The 20,713-nt window shown below is 34.7% G+C and overlaps 1 protein-coding gene across 9 annotated transcripts in view; it reads right to left on the bottom strand.

The window, feature by feature from the left end:
- Positions 1-8,320, bottom strand: part of LOC123678523 (tensin) — a 320,051-nt gene extending 311,731 nt beyond the window's left edge. For 3 of the 9 annotated variants that reach the window (XM_045615569.1, XM_045615574.1, XM_045615585.1), the window contains exon 1: positions 7,974-8,307. In XM_045615569.1, coding sequence (XP_045471525.1) covers positions 7,974-8,060 — 87 coding nt within the window. In that variant the 5' untranslated portion in view covers positions 8,061-8,307. Of the gene's footprint in view, positions 1-7,973 lie in introns of all 9 variants that reach the window. The other 6 variants (XM_045615573.1, XM_045615576.1, XM_045615580.1 and 3 more) reach the window with 3 other exon arrangements.
- Between the last annotated feature and the right edge of the window lie 12,393 nt (positions 8,321-20,713).

Here is a 20,713-nt window from a genome sequence, read left to right as displayed (position 1 = left end):
GATTATCTTGCGGATAAATGGAATTTATGTCAATCGAATAATCCATCGTTGTTTTATTGCAATTTAAAGTTCTATAGCTCTAAAAAAAACACCCTTCATTATTCATCAAATTTGTTGGTATTTTATGTTTGCGCAGGTATGGAAATAATTTAAGTTTGTACATCCTCATTGCTTAACCTTCATACTGTGCACAGTTAATGTAAAAAAATTAACTCTACAGTAGTTTAGAGTTTGTTTAATGTATTTACATTTCTTGAATAAACTCTCTTATTATTATTATTATTATATTATATCAGAAGGCTTTTGTATGGGTCCAAGACGGACAAAGAATGTGCATGCGAAATTTCATCAAAATCGGATTAGAATGTATAAAAATTAAGGCAGTTACAAGAATGTGCGGACATACAGAACGACAGACTCACGAGGAAAAATTTTCAAAGTTTTTCAGGATGGTCTGAAATGTATTTTGCCAGTGGAAATTTTAAAAACGTTGAACAAAACAGTTTTAATCTCAAATGTGATCAGAGTGTTTCCACTCATTTCATTAAAAGATTGATTAAATCCTAAATAGACTAATTTGAATGTAGAATGTCCTTGGCGATTATTTGATGTTTTTATCTAATGACATATTTCGAAAGAAAAATCAGACAACCTTCCAAGAACGCATTTATCGGTTTTACATTCTATTTAATTTTCATTAGACGATTATTACAAAAAGTGATAAATTAATCATCATCATTAATTTCCGGCCAAATAAAATTGATAATCAATTGGCTATCACGATGAGAATTGACGATTTGAGTGACACTTTCATTTCGAAAGAAGAACACAGACCAATAACTACACGAGACCAAAAATCACACCATACAGTGATTTTTTGTGGATATAAAGGTCTCTCAGCAGTTACCATAAGGATTTTCACTGCCTCATGTGAGACAAATTTGCTTGTTTATACAAACGAGTGAAAAATGTGCTTCTTTGATAAAGAAAATTCGAAAAATCGTCATTAAAACGTTGTTGTTCAAGGACCCAATCGGCTCATTTTCTACGCATTCCATCAGCTGGCTCTAGTTCTTGTGTCAACTGAACCTTATAAGGATATATAGATGCAATATATGCCATAGCGTGCCGTAAGAGCGGCACAAATGTTAGGCGCGCCGAGGAATGGATACTTACAGGTACTGATTTTTCACTTATTGTTTTTTTTTTCATTTTTTGTTTTTTTGAACAAAAGTGGATATTTCGAAAATGGCAAAATATTAATGAAAGAATAGAGTGCTGTATGCAAACTAATTATTCATCAGTTATGTTCTTATTTTTTTTAGGCGTCCAATAAGTACGCAATATTTGAATGACTCATCAATACTCTACGATTTACAAATTCTGAATAAATGGTTGGTTGTATCGATCTTAAAAATTTCTTTGAACCAACACGAAAGCACAATCTTATCAGTCCAATCTTAGCTACAGACATCCTCAATCGAATTGAGCTATTTTTTGGTAATTATCTCTTATAATAAAGGTTAATTATTTTTATGGATTATGTTTTTGTTTATGAATGAAGATGACGTTTTGAAAACACTTTCGATGAAGGATAAATGAGTAAGGAGCATAAAATTTGGTGAATTTTGAACAATTAATTTCAAATACTGACATTCCGTGCATCAACATAGAAAAAAAACATAAGATCATAATTTACTGAAAAACGTGTGAAGGTGATAACAATAAATAGAATATCTTTTATAATGAAGTCCTACACCCCATATTTTAGTTGACGGACATTTCAATCGAATACATAAAATAATACTTGTGTCCTCATTTTCAAACTCCTTGGAATTGTATTCCTTTCGAGATAAAACAACGAAACCATAACCCTCAGTAAAATTTGCAATTTTTTTTTCTCGTGAACTAATATATCATAATACTCGAGGGAGATTCATGGAGCATCCTCAAGATTTAATAGCCTTTCATTTGCTACATGTTGACTTGAAACCTGACCTGAAGAATCCACTGAACAACCTCAAGTATAAGGGTGGATTTACTTCGTCTACCTTACCCAAGAAAGAAGAGATAAAACTGTACCGCCTTGAAATTAAAAGTGATAAATTACCTCAATATAGCATACTCGAGGATATAAAGCAAGCTACCTAGAAGGGGTTGGATTATACCTTGGCAGTGGATGATTTTGGAGACACCAATTTATATAGATACAATCGATTTATTAGATTCAGGATGGAAGATGATCGTTAAAAATTAAAGCGAGAAACCAAAATGAATCATGATTGATTACCGTAATAAATGAATATACACATTTCATTTTAACTTTAACTTGTCTTACGATATAGTTTCTTGATATTTAATGATTTCTATTAAATTCATTTAATAGTAACTCGAAAATTGATCCATCAAAATTCATTCAGTGTTTATTCGTATGAAATATTGGGAATTTTTGTTATTTTGGAATTGAAAAACATTATTCACCAATTCCAATTAAATAAGCTCTTATGGTTTCCAGAAAAAAAACTTTGAGGATTGTACTAATGAAATTTGAAACAATCTGAATAATTCCAAATATTGAATTTTCTGTGAAAATGCAATGAGGGAACTCCATATTTTTTTTCGATTCCAAGATTGATGCCGATCGATTTGTGCAATAGCTAATGAAAAATTACAGATGGATTCAACCAAATAGACACTATAATTTGAAAACGAATAAATATAGAAACCGATTCCACGAAAATTATTTCCATTGCTCATAGAAATTGCTGTCAGACATGATATCAGATGCTGGAACACGCACATCATCAAATAGCATTTTTTTTTATGAAATTCCATTGAACTGAAAAAATGATCTTTGGACACGTAAATCAACTTTTAATCACGAAATGTTGGTATATGGTTAACTTCTGAATATAGTTCAGATTAATTGCTGATAATTTCATATAGAACATTTGATAATTGCTTTGAAAAATAGAAAAGATTCTTCTCGTGAAATCCATAGTGGGTTCAGAAAACATTTCAAATGTAAAAAATAAAAAACTAAATAGCCGACTATTAGGAAAAGTATTCATAATCAAATGAAATAAATGTACCAGGTTTTTCACCATAATTTGACCCCCCTTCAACTTTGTTACTGAAAGAGGAAAAAAAAATTTTTTCCACAAAAGTTTCACGAAATCGACTAGTGTTTTTTAAGATGATTTCAAAAATGAAATATGTACAGGATGGGCAACATATTGATAGCACTTCATTATTTCAACAACCTGTATATTTTTCTATATTTGACTAGCTCTTTTTCCCCTGATTTCGAATATATAACATATGTTTGGTCTTTTTCTTTTATTCTGAGTACCACAGAGTTTCGAATTTTAAGAACCACCTGGCAAGCTAAGTAATCAGTTTTCGAGTGGAAGGCTGCGATAATTCAAAATGTTTTTTTTTTTTTGAGTTAACTCGTTGGCAACGATATACGTTTCATACACAGAAAGAGGAAAATTTTGAAATATTTTCACTTTATGTGAAGAACAATAAAAATAAGAAAGCTACAAGGGGAGAATATATGGAGTTGCATCCAAATCATCCAATTCCAATTTATAGTGAAAAACGTATATCATATCGTTGCCAACGATATAACTCAAAAAAAAGCATTTTGAGTTATCGCAGCCTACCACTTGAAAACTGATTACTGAGCATGCCAGGTGGTTTTTGAAAATTTGAAACTCTGTGGTACTCAGAATAAGAGAGATTCATCAAACATATGTTATATATTCGAAATCAGGGGAAAAAGAGCTAGTCAAATATAGAAAAATATACAGGGTATTCGATTTGAAAAAATGAAGTTGCTATCAATATGTTGTCCACCCTGTATATATTTCATTTTTTGAAATCATTTTAAAAATCACTAGTCGATTTCGTGAAACTTTTGTAGAAAACATTTTTTTGTACCTCTTTTAGTAACAAAGTTAAAGGGGGAGTCAAATTATGGTGAAAAACTTGGTACAAATTGTAGAATTTTTCCATTTCCATGTTAATTTTGACTTGAAAATCGAAGCTGGCTGTACGGAAAGCTATCAGTTACTTTCATTACGAAACCTCTTGGTTCGAACTAAGTGGAGTGCTAAATTGAATCAGCTGCTCACCAGTGCAAAGAGGAAAGAAAAAGGACGCAATTTTTTTATTGGAATAAAACCTGATGCAATTTCATTCATCACGGGAAATAAAAATAAGAAGCCGAGAGAGGAGTCAGGATAGGAGCATAAACATCCAAGCTCTAAGAAAAAGATACTCTAGAAATTGAACCCATTATAGTAATTTGCTATACTACAATTGACAAGAAATGATAAGATTTTTTTTATTTTTCTTATTGAATATTTTTGTGTTCTTTGCATTTGGTTCTGTATGAAATAGTTTTCATAATTTTTTTCTTCAAATTGTTTATGATGATTGTGTTTGTTTACATTTTACCCAAACTAAAGTTTTAGTAACCAAACTCTAACTAAAGAATATTTATAAGCGTCAAACAGACTTCTGGAATACGATATTTTAATTTTCAGAAATAAAGAGGTACTGAACATGTTACAGTTTATTTTCATTTCTGAAGATGACATTATAATAAAGATGCCGCGGATTAGAGAGTTACTTCAACTTTGGTAGGATATCAAATTATGTATTGTATAAAATAGAAAGTGATAATATTCTATTCTATTCTATTTGTACATCAAACTACATATACAGGGTGATTCACAGCCCATGACGAATTAAACATTTATGGAAAACTAATCATTATTTTTAGGTGAAAGTTTGCACGTTGGGGTTTGAGATAATGATCTTTCTCCCCAAATATTTTCAGAACTCTACAACTTTCGGTTACATCGGATAAAGACTACTACTTCCTTATTTCAAATGGCACACCAAGTATATTATTACATAATTAAATAGCTTTTTTGATGGCAATTTCAGCAATATGCCATATCTTGGGTAAAAACTCAACTGTTCATGAGTTAATGAGATTTTCAAGAAAAAAATGGTGACGACGAGGACTCACATTTTTTTAAATTACTCAGAGAAAGTTTGCAAATACTCAGTGAAAGGAATCACCGAATAACTATTCTCCTCAACAACAGTATGAAGAAATAATTATTCAATCAAATCAAATTTCGGAGAAAATAAAAAAGTCAAGTCAACACTTCATAAATGAAAAATTTATAGTTCTTTCCCTTGTAAACTCCTCTTCCTCTACACAATGTATTCAACTATTAAACGACAGAAAAATATTTGATGTTATTGGCTGTGGCACATCATTATTTTCTGAATGTTATCCATAATGTCTACTCGTTGTAGGCAATTCGATAATTTTCCAACAAATTTCATGCAGTTTATTGCCTCACAACAAACTTCAAGTTATTTACTTCATGAACGTTATGTCTTATCTCTATTCATGACGAAATGGAGTTGAATTTGAAAACCAAATACAGGAATACTGACATAATACCTACTTAATAAGCACCTTATGTAACATAATTCAATTACTCAGTACTCATACAAATTATTGAATAGGTAGGTACGCAATTAGTGAGGAGAAACAAAGTAACGTCAAAAGTAAAAATTAAGAGATGTAGGAATTGCAAACGTTCGCTGGACCTACCTGTTCCTCAGGTGATAAAAAGAATAATAAGGGAGACATAAATAATAGGGCGATATCTAGTCTATGAGAATGAGAAATACCCATAGATTAGCATGTAACAATAATTCTTCAACTTGTATTTTACGATTAATTATGTTGTTGCAGCTGGCTCCTTCAAAATATTCGTAGATTGATACTGAACTGTGTACATTTCCATCAAATAGGAATAAATTTCATGTGATGATTATTTAATCTTTATCTAATTGTTTTTCAATACTCTCAATAGCCATTACTGAGAATCCAATAAATTAAATATTTGAATAATAAATGTTAATCAATATATCGGTGGATATGATGTTCGTAGGTAAGTACTCAGTGTATTACGAAGTAGGTATTGAATAATGATGGCAAGGAAAATTGCATGAAAAATAGTTCTAACATTCGATTTCTGAGTAGTTCTCAAAAATGTATATCTACATCATTGTTGGGATACTTTATATAGATTATTTATTATTAAATAGATTATGGTTTCATGAATTCATAAAAAAATTAGTGTAAGCGATGGGAAATGAGTAATAGAAAACTAAAATACAATTTTTAAAATGTTTGTCTGTCTGTACAGGTTAATCTCCATAACTAATGAACGCATTTCAATGCGATTTTCACAATTGGATTGAGTTCAACTTGAAGCAGCATTCAAGCTTTGTTTCATTTGAAGTAGATGGATGTGAAAAAAGGTACGTAATCGTCATTTTATGATTTGAGGGTTTCGCGCGGCCAAAGTTATTATTTTTTGGTATACAGGGTTGACTTCGAAAATTTTAATTGCAATTTTCAAAATTCCTCATCTTTCATTATATGATATCAATAATTTGTATGAATAATAGTCATAGAAACCTCGTTGGTAATTTTATAAATTTTTTAAAAAATTAGTGTGGCTGAATCATCGAAATTGGATAAAAGTAAAAAAATTTTGTGTTTTAAAAATCACGTGGACGAAATATCCTGCCCAAAATTGCTAATTATAAAACCAAGCTAAATTGAAATTTTCCATGAAATATTTGCAGCTAGTACTAAACAATAGGTATGACGTTAAGAGAATTCTAAACTTGATTTTGAATAGGAAAATTGGACAGTGACAGCGGCATTAAATTGATTAGTTCCTAGTAATTAACGAGTATTAATGAGTTATAATCATAGATAGGGGGAGCATATGTCATTTTCAGTAAGCAAATTTTGTGCCCAACATGAATTATCAAATTTGACATGAAGCGCGCGGAAATGAAAACATATTAGTGATTTCACTCAATTCGCGAGTTTATCCACAAAAAACGCACTTCTTATGTCTCATAGTGAATCAACGTTTCATATTAACTCAAAATATATTGAAATAAATACCTAAATATATCAGAAATTCAGAAAACAAACTTCAAGCGCGCCAAACAACGTGAAACAGCCGGTGACACCAGGAGAGCAAAAGTTGTCAAACCTTGGATTTCAGCAGGTAGATACAGAAAATAATAAATATTCGGCTGATAATGAATTCGAAAATTAGGAAAAATATCGGATTTCAAATATTCAAATTTGCATATTTAATCGGGAGTCACTCAAATTAATATACATATTTTATTCAATAAAACATATATTTATAACGATAAACTAAAATTATGGATTTAAAAATATATCACAATCCGACAATGTAATCTGACCATGTAGGGTACATATAAAAATTGCGTATACTTCCTCTATCTATGTTTATTACTCTATGATTAGTTCTAATATGTAGGTATAGCTACTTTTGAAAAAATAACAAGTTCTTTATTCAGGTAAACACATAAAATAGAATTTTGCTTGAAATAAAAATAACACTGTAAACCGTCACAAAATATCTTAATTAGATTGAAAAAATCTGCATAGAGTTCTTAAAAATTTGTTTACTTTCAAACTAATAGAGCTAGAACTTTCAAGAAATGATTGTCAATAGTAATGAATAATTTTAAGCCCTCAAAATTTATGAATCTGGTTCGTGAATAGAAATTTAAAGGCCGAATAAATGTTTTTGTTTGTTGGTTCTGGATTCTGCACATTTTAAGACATATAGTGTGAAAAGTTTCCCATTTTTTGGATGATTCCAAGGGAATTTTATTCTAAATAAAAAACCTAGGAACTCACAACGGATATACCGAGCATTAAAATTCACGTAGAACGTAATAATTGCAAAAAAATTACAATATTCAATTTGCGTGCAGGATAGATAAGATTTCAATCGATTTGTTTCCACCAAATTTTCCTCTTTTTATTAATTGAAATGGTGAAACAAAAAGTTGAACGTCGACCCCACTCAACTCACCTTTTGTAACAGGTGCAAAGGCGGGCTAATGATAGGGGTAGGTTTTTTCTTTTCCTGGTGGCAAAGGCAAGATCTCATCCACGGCATTTTCTCTGAACTCAAAAAAAACGCATCACAAAAAAAGAAAGAACGGTGAAAAACACTCAATTTCACAAAAAAATAATTTTTGAAAGCGGTGCGATCCGCCAAGTCAATTGGGCATATCGCTAAAACGTATCATTATGCGGTGCGCTCTCGTCTGTCTTTTGACATAATATTTATGATCGCTCAAGCGTCGACGTTGCCCAAACGGAGTCCCGGACGCAACTAACAACGTGCAGAGTGCCGGTGCCAAGTCGGTTTGTCCGGAACTACGGCGGAGGATACAAAACAAACCCAGAGAGATGTGATTCTGTGTTCTGCACCTACCGAACGGGCGCTGTGTCGTCGTAGTAGGCGTGGAGGAAGTGCATTGTATGAATGGCGTAGTGGAATTGATGGAATTCCTGCGGAATGTTTCAATCCTGATGAGTGATGGCATATGAGTCTCTCTTTTCTTTATTCTTGATTAGGGGTTGCTGGTTCTCCAACCTGGAAATTTCTGCTTTTTTGCCAGACTATTGTTCTTCTTCTCGAAGGACTTCACTAAAAAATTCAATGGTCATATTGAAATTCATCAGAAACCAGTCAATAGTGCTGCCACTCCGGAAATGTCTCTGAAAGATACATTAGTCAAATGTTGAGTTGCATTTTGGCCATTTAACAATTTATCTACTGCTGAACGCGTGAAATTTGTGATAACTCACTACGAAAATAATGATTCTTTAGTAAGTACGTTTAGTGCATTACTGGCAGATTATCGTCGACACTCGACATAATCGTCCATCTTAGAGTACAACTGGTAAGACAGAAGTATGGCCCATAAGGCCTTACATTATACTGTAAGTGATAGATGCAGAAGATCCAAATTTATTAATTCCTCAGAATGCACAGCATATAAGCCTCTCTTACGGCACGCTATGGATCTGGATTTGCATATCCATCCTTATAAAGTTCAGTTGGCACAATAACTATTATTATTACCCGACTTGCCTATACGCGTAGGATATCTCCTCGCCGTCGGATTCTCACTCCCAGCTAAGTGGAACATTCACTCAATTCCAGATATTTAAAATATCAGAATGCAAGAGCTCGGTCGTGTCCGGTCCTTGTGGTCCCCCTGGTTCTCGTCGAAGTTCTGGTCCTCTTACACGTGATCCTTGGACCTGTCCGTAGCTTCCAAGGAATTTTCTCACTGTCCTTGCAGTACCTAAAAGAACAGCTTTTTGCATTATATTACATATATACTCACTAAGTCCTAGTTGCTTGATATTTCTCTTGAGATTTTTGGGTACTATTCCTGTTGTTGAAATGATAATTGGAATAGTTCTCATTGATATCATTCCCCACTGGCGCTTTATCTGAAATTCGAGGTCCCTATATTTTGAAATTTTTTCGACCTCTTTTTGACGCATGTTGTTGTTATTAGGTATTGCTACGTCGATAAGTATTGCTGACTTTTGATGTTTATCAACTAGCAATATATCTGGCCTGTAATGAGGTACTGTTTTATCAGTCAAAACTGTACGATCCCACTACAGTTTATACCGTTCGTTTTCCAGGATGGTTTCCGGTCGGTACTTGTAGTATGGCACTTTTTCAGAATGAATTAGTGTTAATTTAGTTGCCATTTCTTGGTATAGTATCTTTCCTACTGCATCGTGTCTCTCTATTATTATTATTATTATTATGTATCAATCCTGATGGCTTTGATGAGTATGAGTCCTCTCTTCTTTCTTTATTGTCCATCTTCTTCACAGCTTTTCAGGACGTCTGTGTCCAAAATAAAAATTGCCATGATGTTAGCGAACCTCCGTAAGGAGATTGCATCTTGAGAAAAAGATTTTCTATTTGGAAAATTCTGCTTTTCTGCCAGCTTATTGCTCTACTATTGTTGTACTACTAAATATTGATTCTTACGGGCAGATTATGGTCGACATTCGACATAATCATCCATCTTAACATACAATTGGTAAGACTGATACCGAGACTGTTACTGATATCCAAAGGCTCATGGATCATACGATCATACTGTAAGTGAAAGTTGCAGAAGATCCAAATTTATCCATTCATCAGTGCGCATAGCATTTGGGCCTCTCTCACTGCACGCTATAGCGTATTTTGCATCTGGATTTGAATCTACTTCCCTGTTAGCTTCAGTAGACACAAGAACTAAAGCAACATAACCGTGGAATACGTAGAACATATGTCAATTGGGTGCTTGAACCACAACGTTTGAATAACGTTTTTTCCCATCGAATTTCCTTCAACGACGAAGCATATTTTTCACTAGATGGTAAACAAGCAAAATCAGTGGCAGCTCATAGCAAAGGCGCGCGCTTCGTATTTTTCCAGGCGGGGAGCGCTGAAAAGCCTGGAAAAATACCCTGTTTGCCCTGTTCATAGGGCAAAACAAAGTGAATTCGGAACTGTCAAGTGATTTATTCTCAGTTTGGTTTGGCAATTCATCATGAATATACTCACGCCTGAACAACGCTTGCAAATAGTGCAATTTTATTTCGACAATAATGGTTCTGTGCGGAATACGTATCGCGCACTACGTCCATTTTAATTTGTTTAGCGAAGAAGCGCATTTCTGGTTGAATGGCTACGTCAACAAACAAAACGCCGCATTTGGAGTGAAGCTAATCCTCAAGTGTATGTCGAAACAACGTTACATCCAGAAAAACTGACTGTTTGTTGTGCTTTATGGGCGTGTGGAATCATTGGTCCGTACTTCTTCAAAAACGATGATGGCCAGAACGTTACAGTCAATGGTGATCGGTATAGAGCCATGATTACTAACTTTTTCATTCCTGAATTGAACAACCATGATGTCCAAGAGCTGGTGGTTCCAACAAGACAGCGCAACATGTCACACAGCTCGTGCCACAATCGATTTATTGAAAGACACGTTTGGTGACCGCCTAATTTCACGTTTTGGACCTGTGAATTGGCCTCCAAGATCTTGTGATTTAACACCGCTAGACTACTTTCTGTGGGGCTATGTAAAGTCATTGGTCTATGCGGATAAGCCACAAACCCTTGACCATTTGGAAGACAACATTCGCCCTGTTATTGCCGATATACGGCCACAAATGTTGGAAAAAGTCATCGAAAATTGGACGTCCAGATTGGACTACATCTGAGCCAGCCGTGGCAGTCATATGCCAGAAATCATATTTAAAATGTAATGCCACAAGATTTTCCTGCGGATAAATAAAATTCATGTCACTCGAATAATCCATCGTTGTTTTATTGCAATTTAAAGTTCAATAGCTCTAAAAAAAACACCTTTACATATCCAGATGTAAGATTGAATATACTAACAGGAACATAATCCATATGAGAAATTTACAAATCAGCAACTTTTATTACACCAAAGCAAATGGTAAGGAAAAGCAACAAAAGTGGCTAATATACTCTGAAACGAGTCGAATGATATATTGCTTTGTATGTAGATTTTTTTTCAGAAAATAGTATAAACGGATTAGGGGTTATAATTCCCAGAAAAATATTTCGAGATGTTTAAAAAACATGAATGTTCCAAGAAACATATATCTTCTATATTTCGCTCCAAAATACCTACATCATCAGTTACTGGGCGAGTCGACAGCCGTCGTACTGAAAAATGTGAGATAGAAGAAAATGATTGCAGTGAAATATTGAACAGAATTGTTGCCACAGTTAAATAATTAGCTTCGCTTTCTGAGGTCATAGTGAAAGAGAAGATTCAGAACGAAGAAGATTCAGAAATCTAACATGTATTGAATATTTGGCAAGGTTTGACAGTTTCGTCAAGGATCATTTAGAGCGCTTTTTTAAAACAGAAAAAAGTCATCTTAATTATCTATGTCATCATGAGTGTGGGATGTTTATTCAAATTGTAAGTTACAACGCCACTAATCACTTAGTTGACCAAGTTAAAGAATCTATGTTCTACTTTATTATCGTCGATTTTACGCCAGATGCGTAAATGCATGCATGTAAATCAACTTACGTGTATTCTGAGAGTTTCTTCAGACTTATGAATACGACTGGGGAAATTGAAGAAAGCTTTTTTGGATTCATCCCATTTGAGCATCATGATGGGGCGTATCTGGAAAATATGATCACAGACATCTTAAATAATTTAGAAATAGATTTGAATAACAATATCAAATACACTTTCTTTAGATACTAAATAATTAAAAAAACTATCTGGACAATTCATAAAGGAGCATTTCTAGTTAAAGATTTGGCTGACTAATTTATATTAGATAAACAATACTGTCAAAGCATTTGAATTCGCTCGAGAAAAACTATACCTCTAATGAATTTTCATTCTTCTCAGTGGCAAAAGACATCTTTTAATCCTGGCATTACAGATGGCATACCTCCACCTTCGGTGTCGGACTCTTTCTCCAAAAATGAAAATGAACTCATTCAGTTTTTATGACGCCAAAAATGAAAATGACCGAATGCAGTTTTTCAAAGAAAACACGCTGGAATGCAAAATTATCCGGTCATTTTGATGCACGAGTGTAATTCGGGGGAATATTTCCCGAATAAACTGTAACATCATTTGCCAAACTGATGTAGAATGGAATTGCCATAGATTCGAACTGTGTAAGATGCATAGAAACTATGCATCAATGAACAGAACAATTATCACAGTGCAGTTTCGCTTCCTACAATGCAATTATCGTAAGTAATTGCACAAGTGCATCAAAATTACCGATAATTTTGCATGACAGCGTGTTGTCATAAAAACTGCATGAGTTCATTTTCATTTTTGGAGAAAGAGCCCGACACCGAAGGTGGAGGGCTCTTTCCAAAAATGAAAATGACCGAATGCAGTTTTTCAAAGAAAACACGCTGTAATGCGAAATTATCCGGTCATTTTGATGCACGAGTGTAATTCGGGGGAATATTTCCCGAATAAATTTTTACATCACTTGTCAAACTGATGTAGAATGGAATTGCCATAGATTCGAACTGTGTAAGATGCATAGAAACTGTGCATCTATGAACAGAACAATTATCGCAGTGCAGTTTCGCTTCCTACAATGCAATTATCGCTGTAATTTTCGATAATTGTTCTCCACATACATAGAATCTTTGACAGGAGGGAAATATTCGCTGTAATTTTCGATAATTGTTCCCCATGTACATAGAATTTTTGACAGGAGGGAATAGTTATTTATAATACAAGTGCAGAAGGCATTGATATTCTTCCACGAGTTCAAAATTCAAAAACGAGTTTTTGAATGAACGAGTGGTAGAATGAGCCTTCTGTACGTGTATTATACATTATTTTCTCTAATTCATTGCATTTTTATTGAAATCAATGAAATATTTCCATAAATATCATTTAGTGATTTTTGCATTGAAAAATGTTGGTTGGCAGAACTGATTTCTTTAAGGCAAATTGATGAATTGACAGATAAAGCCGTGGCGGAAAGTTCGGAGTACCAACATATAATAATAAAATATAACCATGAAAACTGTGCGTTTCTGATATATTCTCGCACGATTTTGTTCTACAAGATGTGGAAGAATGAACGGAATAACCACAGAATTAGAGAAATATTCGTCCGCAACTATGTGGTGACGCTAAAAGATTATTGAAAGATTACGAGAATGTAATCTAATATAATAGTGTTTCCTCTCAACATATGGACGAATTTTTCGGACATATAGAAACATAAGAACACGGAAAACTTATGGTAGGGAGGTAACCTGAGTGGAAATGGAGTTAAGTAGTGGATTCCAGTTATTTTCCCCAGAATTTTTATCGAATAGATATTGCCAGATCTTAAACATAAATCCCCAGATCTGATCTGATATTTCATTTTTTCATAATAACAAAATTAACTCTACATCTTTCGGAAGATGGCAACCGTTCTGCCATCGAAAAAGGCATCATGCTACGCGCTGCAGAGATGGGAGTGTAAGGCAGGGAACACTGATTGCTTTACACAGCACTGATGATTCCATCAGTATTTCAGGGATGAATCACTGCAATAGTCTATAACATATTATTTTTCTTTGTAAATCGGTTGAATGAAAATAAACACATACAGGGTGTCTCATTCAAAAGTGTCCACCCTCAATAACTCAACAACGAATCAGAATTTGTGATAACACTGTGATTTTTGATGACAGGGGGACATGATCTGGGATACAAAGCTTGTTTTTACAAGCAACCCCCTGGAGAGGGGGTATTCTAATTCATCGTATAATTTCTACTGGCCGATGCCTAACGTAAACCGATGCAAGTCGTTAAGTCCAGCTTACCGATGCAAAACGTAAACTCAAGCTGATTAATGCAAAACCGCTACATGCAATCTAAAGGTGAGCACTTTGAGCATTTGCGGTAAATTTTTACTAATACTGTTTGTTAAAAATTTTTCTTTCAATAGAAATTTATACGATCAATTAGAACATCTCTGTTTCATTTAGTTTTATCGGTACCATAATTCCATAAAAAACACCCTGTAACTTTGAATATTCACTTTATTAGAATTAGAATACAAACTGCAGGTTCGTACAAATTTGAATCCATGCATACATTTGTGCTACAAAACTATCCACTTTCCTTATCCAAATCCCTGATGGGAATGCAAACCTTTCCAAGAGGTTGCTAGTAGAAACAAGCTTTGTATCCCAGATCATGTCCACCTGCCATCAAAACTCGACCTGCTCCAGTGTTTTCACAAATTCTGATTCGTTGTTGAGTTATTGAGGGATCAATGTCGTGGCGGCTACTTCAGTCTTCCGGGAACTGCGACCACATGGATATTTTGTTTGTAACCGTTCCCATTCATACAAACCCTAGCGTCAACATCATTAAGTCCTTTTCTCACTCGTGAGAAAAGTTGGACTTTCCCCACTTGTTGCACAATATAATATCCCCATATAAGTGGTTTCAGACCAGTCAACCCCAGAAATTTGCACACAATGTGTTCATCTATTTCTAACTCCGTTCTACAGAGCCTACAAATCTCATCTGCTGACTTATCCATGTGGTACAAAATATTTTTCCACCCACAGTGGCTTGTCAGTAGTTCCACCATAACCCTAAGCTTAGCTCGTGGCAGCTGCAAGAGCTTTCTATTATAGCACTACAAAATTTCTTTGTCTGAGCAAGCCAGAAGTGTTACTCCACAGGGTTAATCTGTTGTCCAACACCCATTGTTTTACTGTTGCGTTATATTGGTCTTTTTCAGGCCACTGAAAGGCTCAGCCCCAACAGTGACACTCTTTTTCACAAATTCATCGGCTTCTTCAATTCCTTCAATACCACAATATCTGGTACCCATAGTAGAGTCACTTAATCGCCTCTGGCCATTTGCTTTATGGTATTAACATACTTTCAAGTCAGCTGATACCCTGGCTGTGTGATCCAGGGACCTCAGCTTGCCCTGGCTGGCCGTAGTGATATAAATATGAGCCCTTTTAAGTTTCGTCTTTAGACACTTTTGAGTGCACAGCTAGTGTCTCAGTTTTTAAAAAAGAGGACTTACTCCCCAGGTATATAGAGATTTACCCCAATATCTCTGCCTCATCTATGTTATTTTGATCCATCCGTAAACCATATGGTATATTTTTGTACTGACGTTTTACGAAGTTTATTGAACTGAAACGGTCACTAATGACTGTTTCAAAGGGAGTTTCGCTATTAAAGTTGGAATCACATCCGGTGGTTTTGTCAAGAAATTTCAGTCTAATTGTAACACCTCAATACTGCTGTGAGAGTTGTATGCATATCTTCTGTAACACCAATTCAGGCAAGCTTTTGCAATCTTTGCAGCCAGCTGCGTGTGGGGGCCTCTAGGGTTTTTGCACACCATGCTTAAGACGTATAGGTGTTAATGGGGCGAACTACTTTGTATAACTAAAGTACCATTTCCGATCTCATGTCCCATGTCTTTTGATGAGCGTTTTGTAGGACCATATCGCTGCAATGGTTCTACATCAGTTGAGTATATTATCCAGGATAACACCCAGATATTTCCATTCACTGGATCGAAAAGTTCAGGGTCAGGCCATTCAGAACCGGTGCTCTGAGATTAGGATTCATTCTTCTAGTGAATGGAATCCGCGTTGCTTTTGAGATATTGACAGTTAGTCCTTCTTCCTCACATCACTTCTCACTGATACTGAGGGCATGCTACATTCGGTCACTTAGTGACCCTCATACCTACCTCTCACAATCAACACTATGTCACCGTACAACTGAGCATTGAAACCACTTGCCACAAACCGCTTACCAACAACCATGCACCTTGGTGACAGATCTAGTTCTGAATTGGGTACGATTGTGAATATGTTTGCCGAGTTTTTGGGGGAGTTTATATTAATGAGTTAATTGTGCCCCCGGATTACAAAATGACTGCATGCCTTAGTGTGAACAGGATTCAATTCACCTCTGCTGAGGTATTTGAGTCCATACGGAGCATAACTTCAGAATTTATTGTGGGAACTGATGGCATTCCTTCATCACTTTTGAAGTGAAGTGAGTTTGAAGTGCTTTTATTCGCTTACTGACACTCTAACTTTTTTGTTCAATACATCGCTAAGGTTAGGAGTGTTTCCATCTCATTGGAAAACAAGTTTCGTAGTGCCTATCTTTGAATCGGGTGATAAAGCGAGTGTAATCGGCTATCCCTAAATTATTTGGTAAGTTAGTTTGTAACTTTACGTCGTGGAATTCTACGTCCTTCATATGTAACGAACAGCATGGATTTACTAAGAAGAGGTCCACAGTAACTAATTTGCTTCTTTATGTTATTGTATATGGACAAAAGATAACAAATACATTCTGTTTACACAGACTTTTCCAAAGCGTTCGATGAGGTCAACCACACGCTACTCCTTGACAAACTAAAGAGGCTTGGCATGAATGGTACATTGTATGACTGATTTAACATTTAACTCATTTTTACGTCACAGATTGCAGGCGGTTAGGAGTTAGGTCCACAAATGTTTCCTTCTATTATGTTCCCGTCCTCTCGGATGTTCGCAGGGATCCCATTTGGGTCCCTTACTTTTTGTTTCATTAATAAATGATATTTCTTCGGTTTTTGGGCATAGCTATTCTTCTTTTCGCTGATGATCTGAAGATTTATAGGAAAATAACTAATTGATAACAGATTGCTTCAGGATGATCTCGATAGGTTGTCGACGTGGTGTGCGATTAACCGAATGTTTATGAACTCTTCCAAGGGCAGGGTTATTAGTTTTCATAGGAATAAGAAACACGTATATTTTGATTATATCATGAACGATGTAAAGCTTGGAATAGATTTAAAAATATTCAATTTTGTTCAATGAGAGAGTAAATTTACAGCTCGATTATCTCAGTGCTTAGTGTGTTGTTGGCATCATTTTCTCTGATGCTGAGCAGCACTATGTTTTGTTTTGTTACTGAATTTGTTAAGTTTGATTTTTAACTTTCAAAAGGGGTTGATCCTGTTTAATTCATTCGTTATTATGATTTTAAAAAAATAAATACTTCATTCATTCAAGCCTTTCCAGGAGACCAATCTACGCAGCTGGGGTGATAATACCCCTCCTTGAGGGCATCCCCAGCATGCCAACTTAGTCACTTCCGTTTCACCCAGACAGGCCACGAGGGATCGTCCTTTCAGCATAGCCGATATCCACTACACAAAGGAGGGCTCAACTCCAGCATTGCACATGGAAACATATGGAGGGTGTTGTTGAAAGCCTACAACCTTCAAACACAGAGGCCCAACAATGGGGCTGAAAAATAGAATAACCTTCTGAGGGAACACTCCTGGTCTTTCTGAGGCAAAGAAATTTTAGGTGCATTCTCCAACCTATACCTGAAAACTATTTAAGATGCAACGAGCTGAGCTTCAGGTCCCTAATGGTGGTATTGCTGACAGGCATCTGGCGGAGCAAATATCTTTTGTACCGCATGCGAAAGTCAGCAGATGAGATTTGCAGGCTCATAGAAACTTCTCTAACCTCCTTGTTGTAATTTGTTAGGGCCACTTGACAGTCATCCCACTATCCCAGCTGCTCAGCTCTTGAGGTCCTCTAATTTAGTATTACGTTAGGGAATGTCTCTGGAGATCGTCTTCTTCCTGAGTGGACAGCTACTACTTTCTTTTGCTCTCTTCAAACACGATGTGAAGTGAGCGCACAGACTACGTAAAGTTCCCAATCGGCCTTTTTGGGTATTCTGCACTCAACGTTAGCTGAAGCAGTACCTTCAATGTCGAATTGGATTTCCAAATGATCTTGTTTTAGTGATGCGGCAAACATGAAATTTTGGGTGGGAAGTTTGAAATTCGTTTTGAAAGACCTTTAAAATATATAGTGACCCCGACTTAAGGATACGATGTTTAGCATACAGAATAGATGATAAGGATTTTGGAGGACAAATATTTCGATAGATACTCAACAGCCTCAAACAATATGTATTTTATTTTTATAATTGACTTTGTTTCTTTTTTGGTGGATGCGCTTTCCATTTTATTACATTGCTCATTGATTCATTTCGAAAGCGTTGAAAATTATTTTAAATATGTTAAATTATCCTATCTTTAATGCATGTTGCTTTCTTCTCAGTTTTTTAAGTCTCGAAATTATCATTTTACATCTCAATGCATAATTTCATATCATTTTTTGAAATGCTCAGGAAAACAAAATTTTAAACATCCGTTCTAACAAAACACTCATGGCTAGTTGCACCATTTGCCTAAACATTACTTAAAAATTTAAACATTGATTACTTTCTGATTTCTTAAGTGAAATCAGAAAGTAATCAATGTTTAAATTTTAATCAATGTTTAGGCAAATGGTGCAACTGGCCATTAATCAGTTATAGGTCTTATTGTTATCGTATTTACGAACGGACAGAATTGAATTTAAGGACCGATTCATGTCAGTGTCGTTCAACCATTCCCGGCTCAAAATTAGAGAATTACAGACATCGAGATGTTCAGGGAACGGTCTCTCAAAAGTTTTCATGTTCGAATTTCTCAACTTATTTTGACTTTCATGCTCTTAGTTATTGTTCTAATAGTTTGCTCTTCTTGTCTGCAGATATTGGCATAAAAAAATCGGGCTCATCGGACATTTAAACAGACACTATACACATATTGAAATATGTTTGGGAATCCGAAAATCGAAATTTAGATCTAGTAGGTAGTATCAAAAACGTACAAGTGAGAAATTTTTTGTTTTGAGATTATTTCGAATTTGTGTAGCTTATCCATTCCTACGTCAAAAACGGTACATACAGAGTGTTCTGATTTGTTTCCGACAAACTGAAATGGGTGATAGATCACATCATTTTAAGCAAAAAAGTTCCTATGAACATGGGTCCGGAAATGCTTCGTTTCCGAGATACAGGGTGTTAAAGTTGAAAAAATAATTCGCGTTTTCTTTAATATGTTTTTACTGCTTCGAAATCCTTTCATGAAATTATTCCTATTCAAATATTAAATTTAAATTCATTTTGAAAATTTCTAAGGCGAAATGCATGCGAATTTTCTATTGCCCACTAATAAGTAGAAGTGGTATGCTATGTAATTGTTGTTTTTAAGTGTTCTGAATATTCTGTTTCCTGAAATATTGCGTTGTTTGGATGCTTTACGAATACTGAGTTTTTATTTTCTTCGAAGGTCTGTAAAATCCTATTTCTCTGTAGATGATTTCTTGTTTGTATGCTTCGTTCGGGCCTTTGGTAACCAATACCATTTTCCTGTATTTGTTGATATGCTATTAACTTAGTTCACTATAATTATAATTAATGACATCTGAACCTAACACACTTTACATCTGTCATTGTGTATAGCCATTTTAAATCTATTGCCGCAACAATTGTTGAATGTAAAACAATCAATCATTCGAAGATGTCATTTGTGCATTCAACAGAACGGTGGACATTTCGAACACCTTCTTTGAAAATTATTCTGTTATTTTGTTTTGTTCTAAATTGTTACTTCTAAAAAATATTTAATTTAAAATTATTACAAATTTGTTTCTACATGTTTTAGAGATTACAAAAATATGGATTTGGCTTTAAATGCGTTTTTCTCTGAAACGGTTGCCCCTAGCAACTTAAATGAGTTTTACCTTTTTCAACTAGAAAAGTCAGGGGAATCGATTTTTCAGTCCAGAATGACGTACAGGGTAGCACAGAAAAGTTGCTACGGTTTAAAGGGGACGAAATGATTGCCAGTGGCGCCCTCTAGAAAATACAACCAAATCGACCACAAATTTGAATTTATCACCTCAAAAAACCCTATGTACCAACTTTCATGCAATTATTTGGAATCAGTCGAAAGATATTTAAGAAAACGCGAATTATTTTTTCAACTTTAACACCCTGTATCTCGGAAACGAAGTATTTCCGGACCCATGTTCATAGGAACTTTTTTGCTTAAAATGATGTGATCTATCACCCATTTCAGTTTGTCGGAAACAAATCAGAACACCCTGTATATAATATATACTTTCAAATTTTGTTTCTCCCTCACAAAACCTAGCAATAGGAATAAAGAGAGTAAATCGAACAAGTTAGATAAGAGTACTTTGTTGTTGTAATGTTTTTTCCTTCAAAAGAGTTCTTTATGGATCAAATAAGTGTTCTGTAAACATCTTGTATTTCAAAGTTTTTTCAATAAATGACACAAAACAGC

Source organism: Harmonia axyridis, chromosome 4 (genome assembly GCF_914767665.1).
Source record: "Harmonia axyridis chromosome 4, icHarAxyr1.1, whole genome shotgun sequence".
In the NCBI taxonomy this organism is placed as follows: Eukaryota; Metazoa; Arthropoda; class Insecta; order Coleoptera; family Coccinellidae; genus Harmonia; species Harmonia axyridis.
Note: the sequence above shows the minus strand (reverse complement) of the source record. Positions and strands in the feature narration are given on the sequence as shown.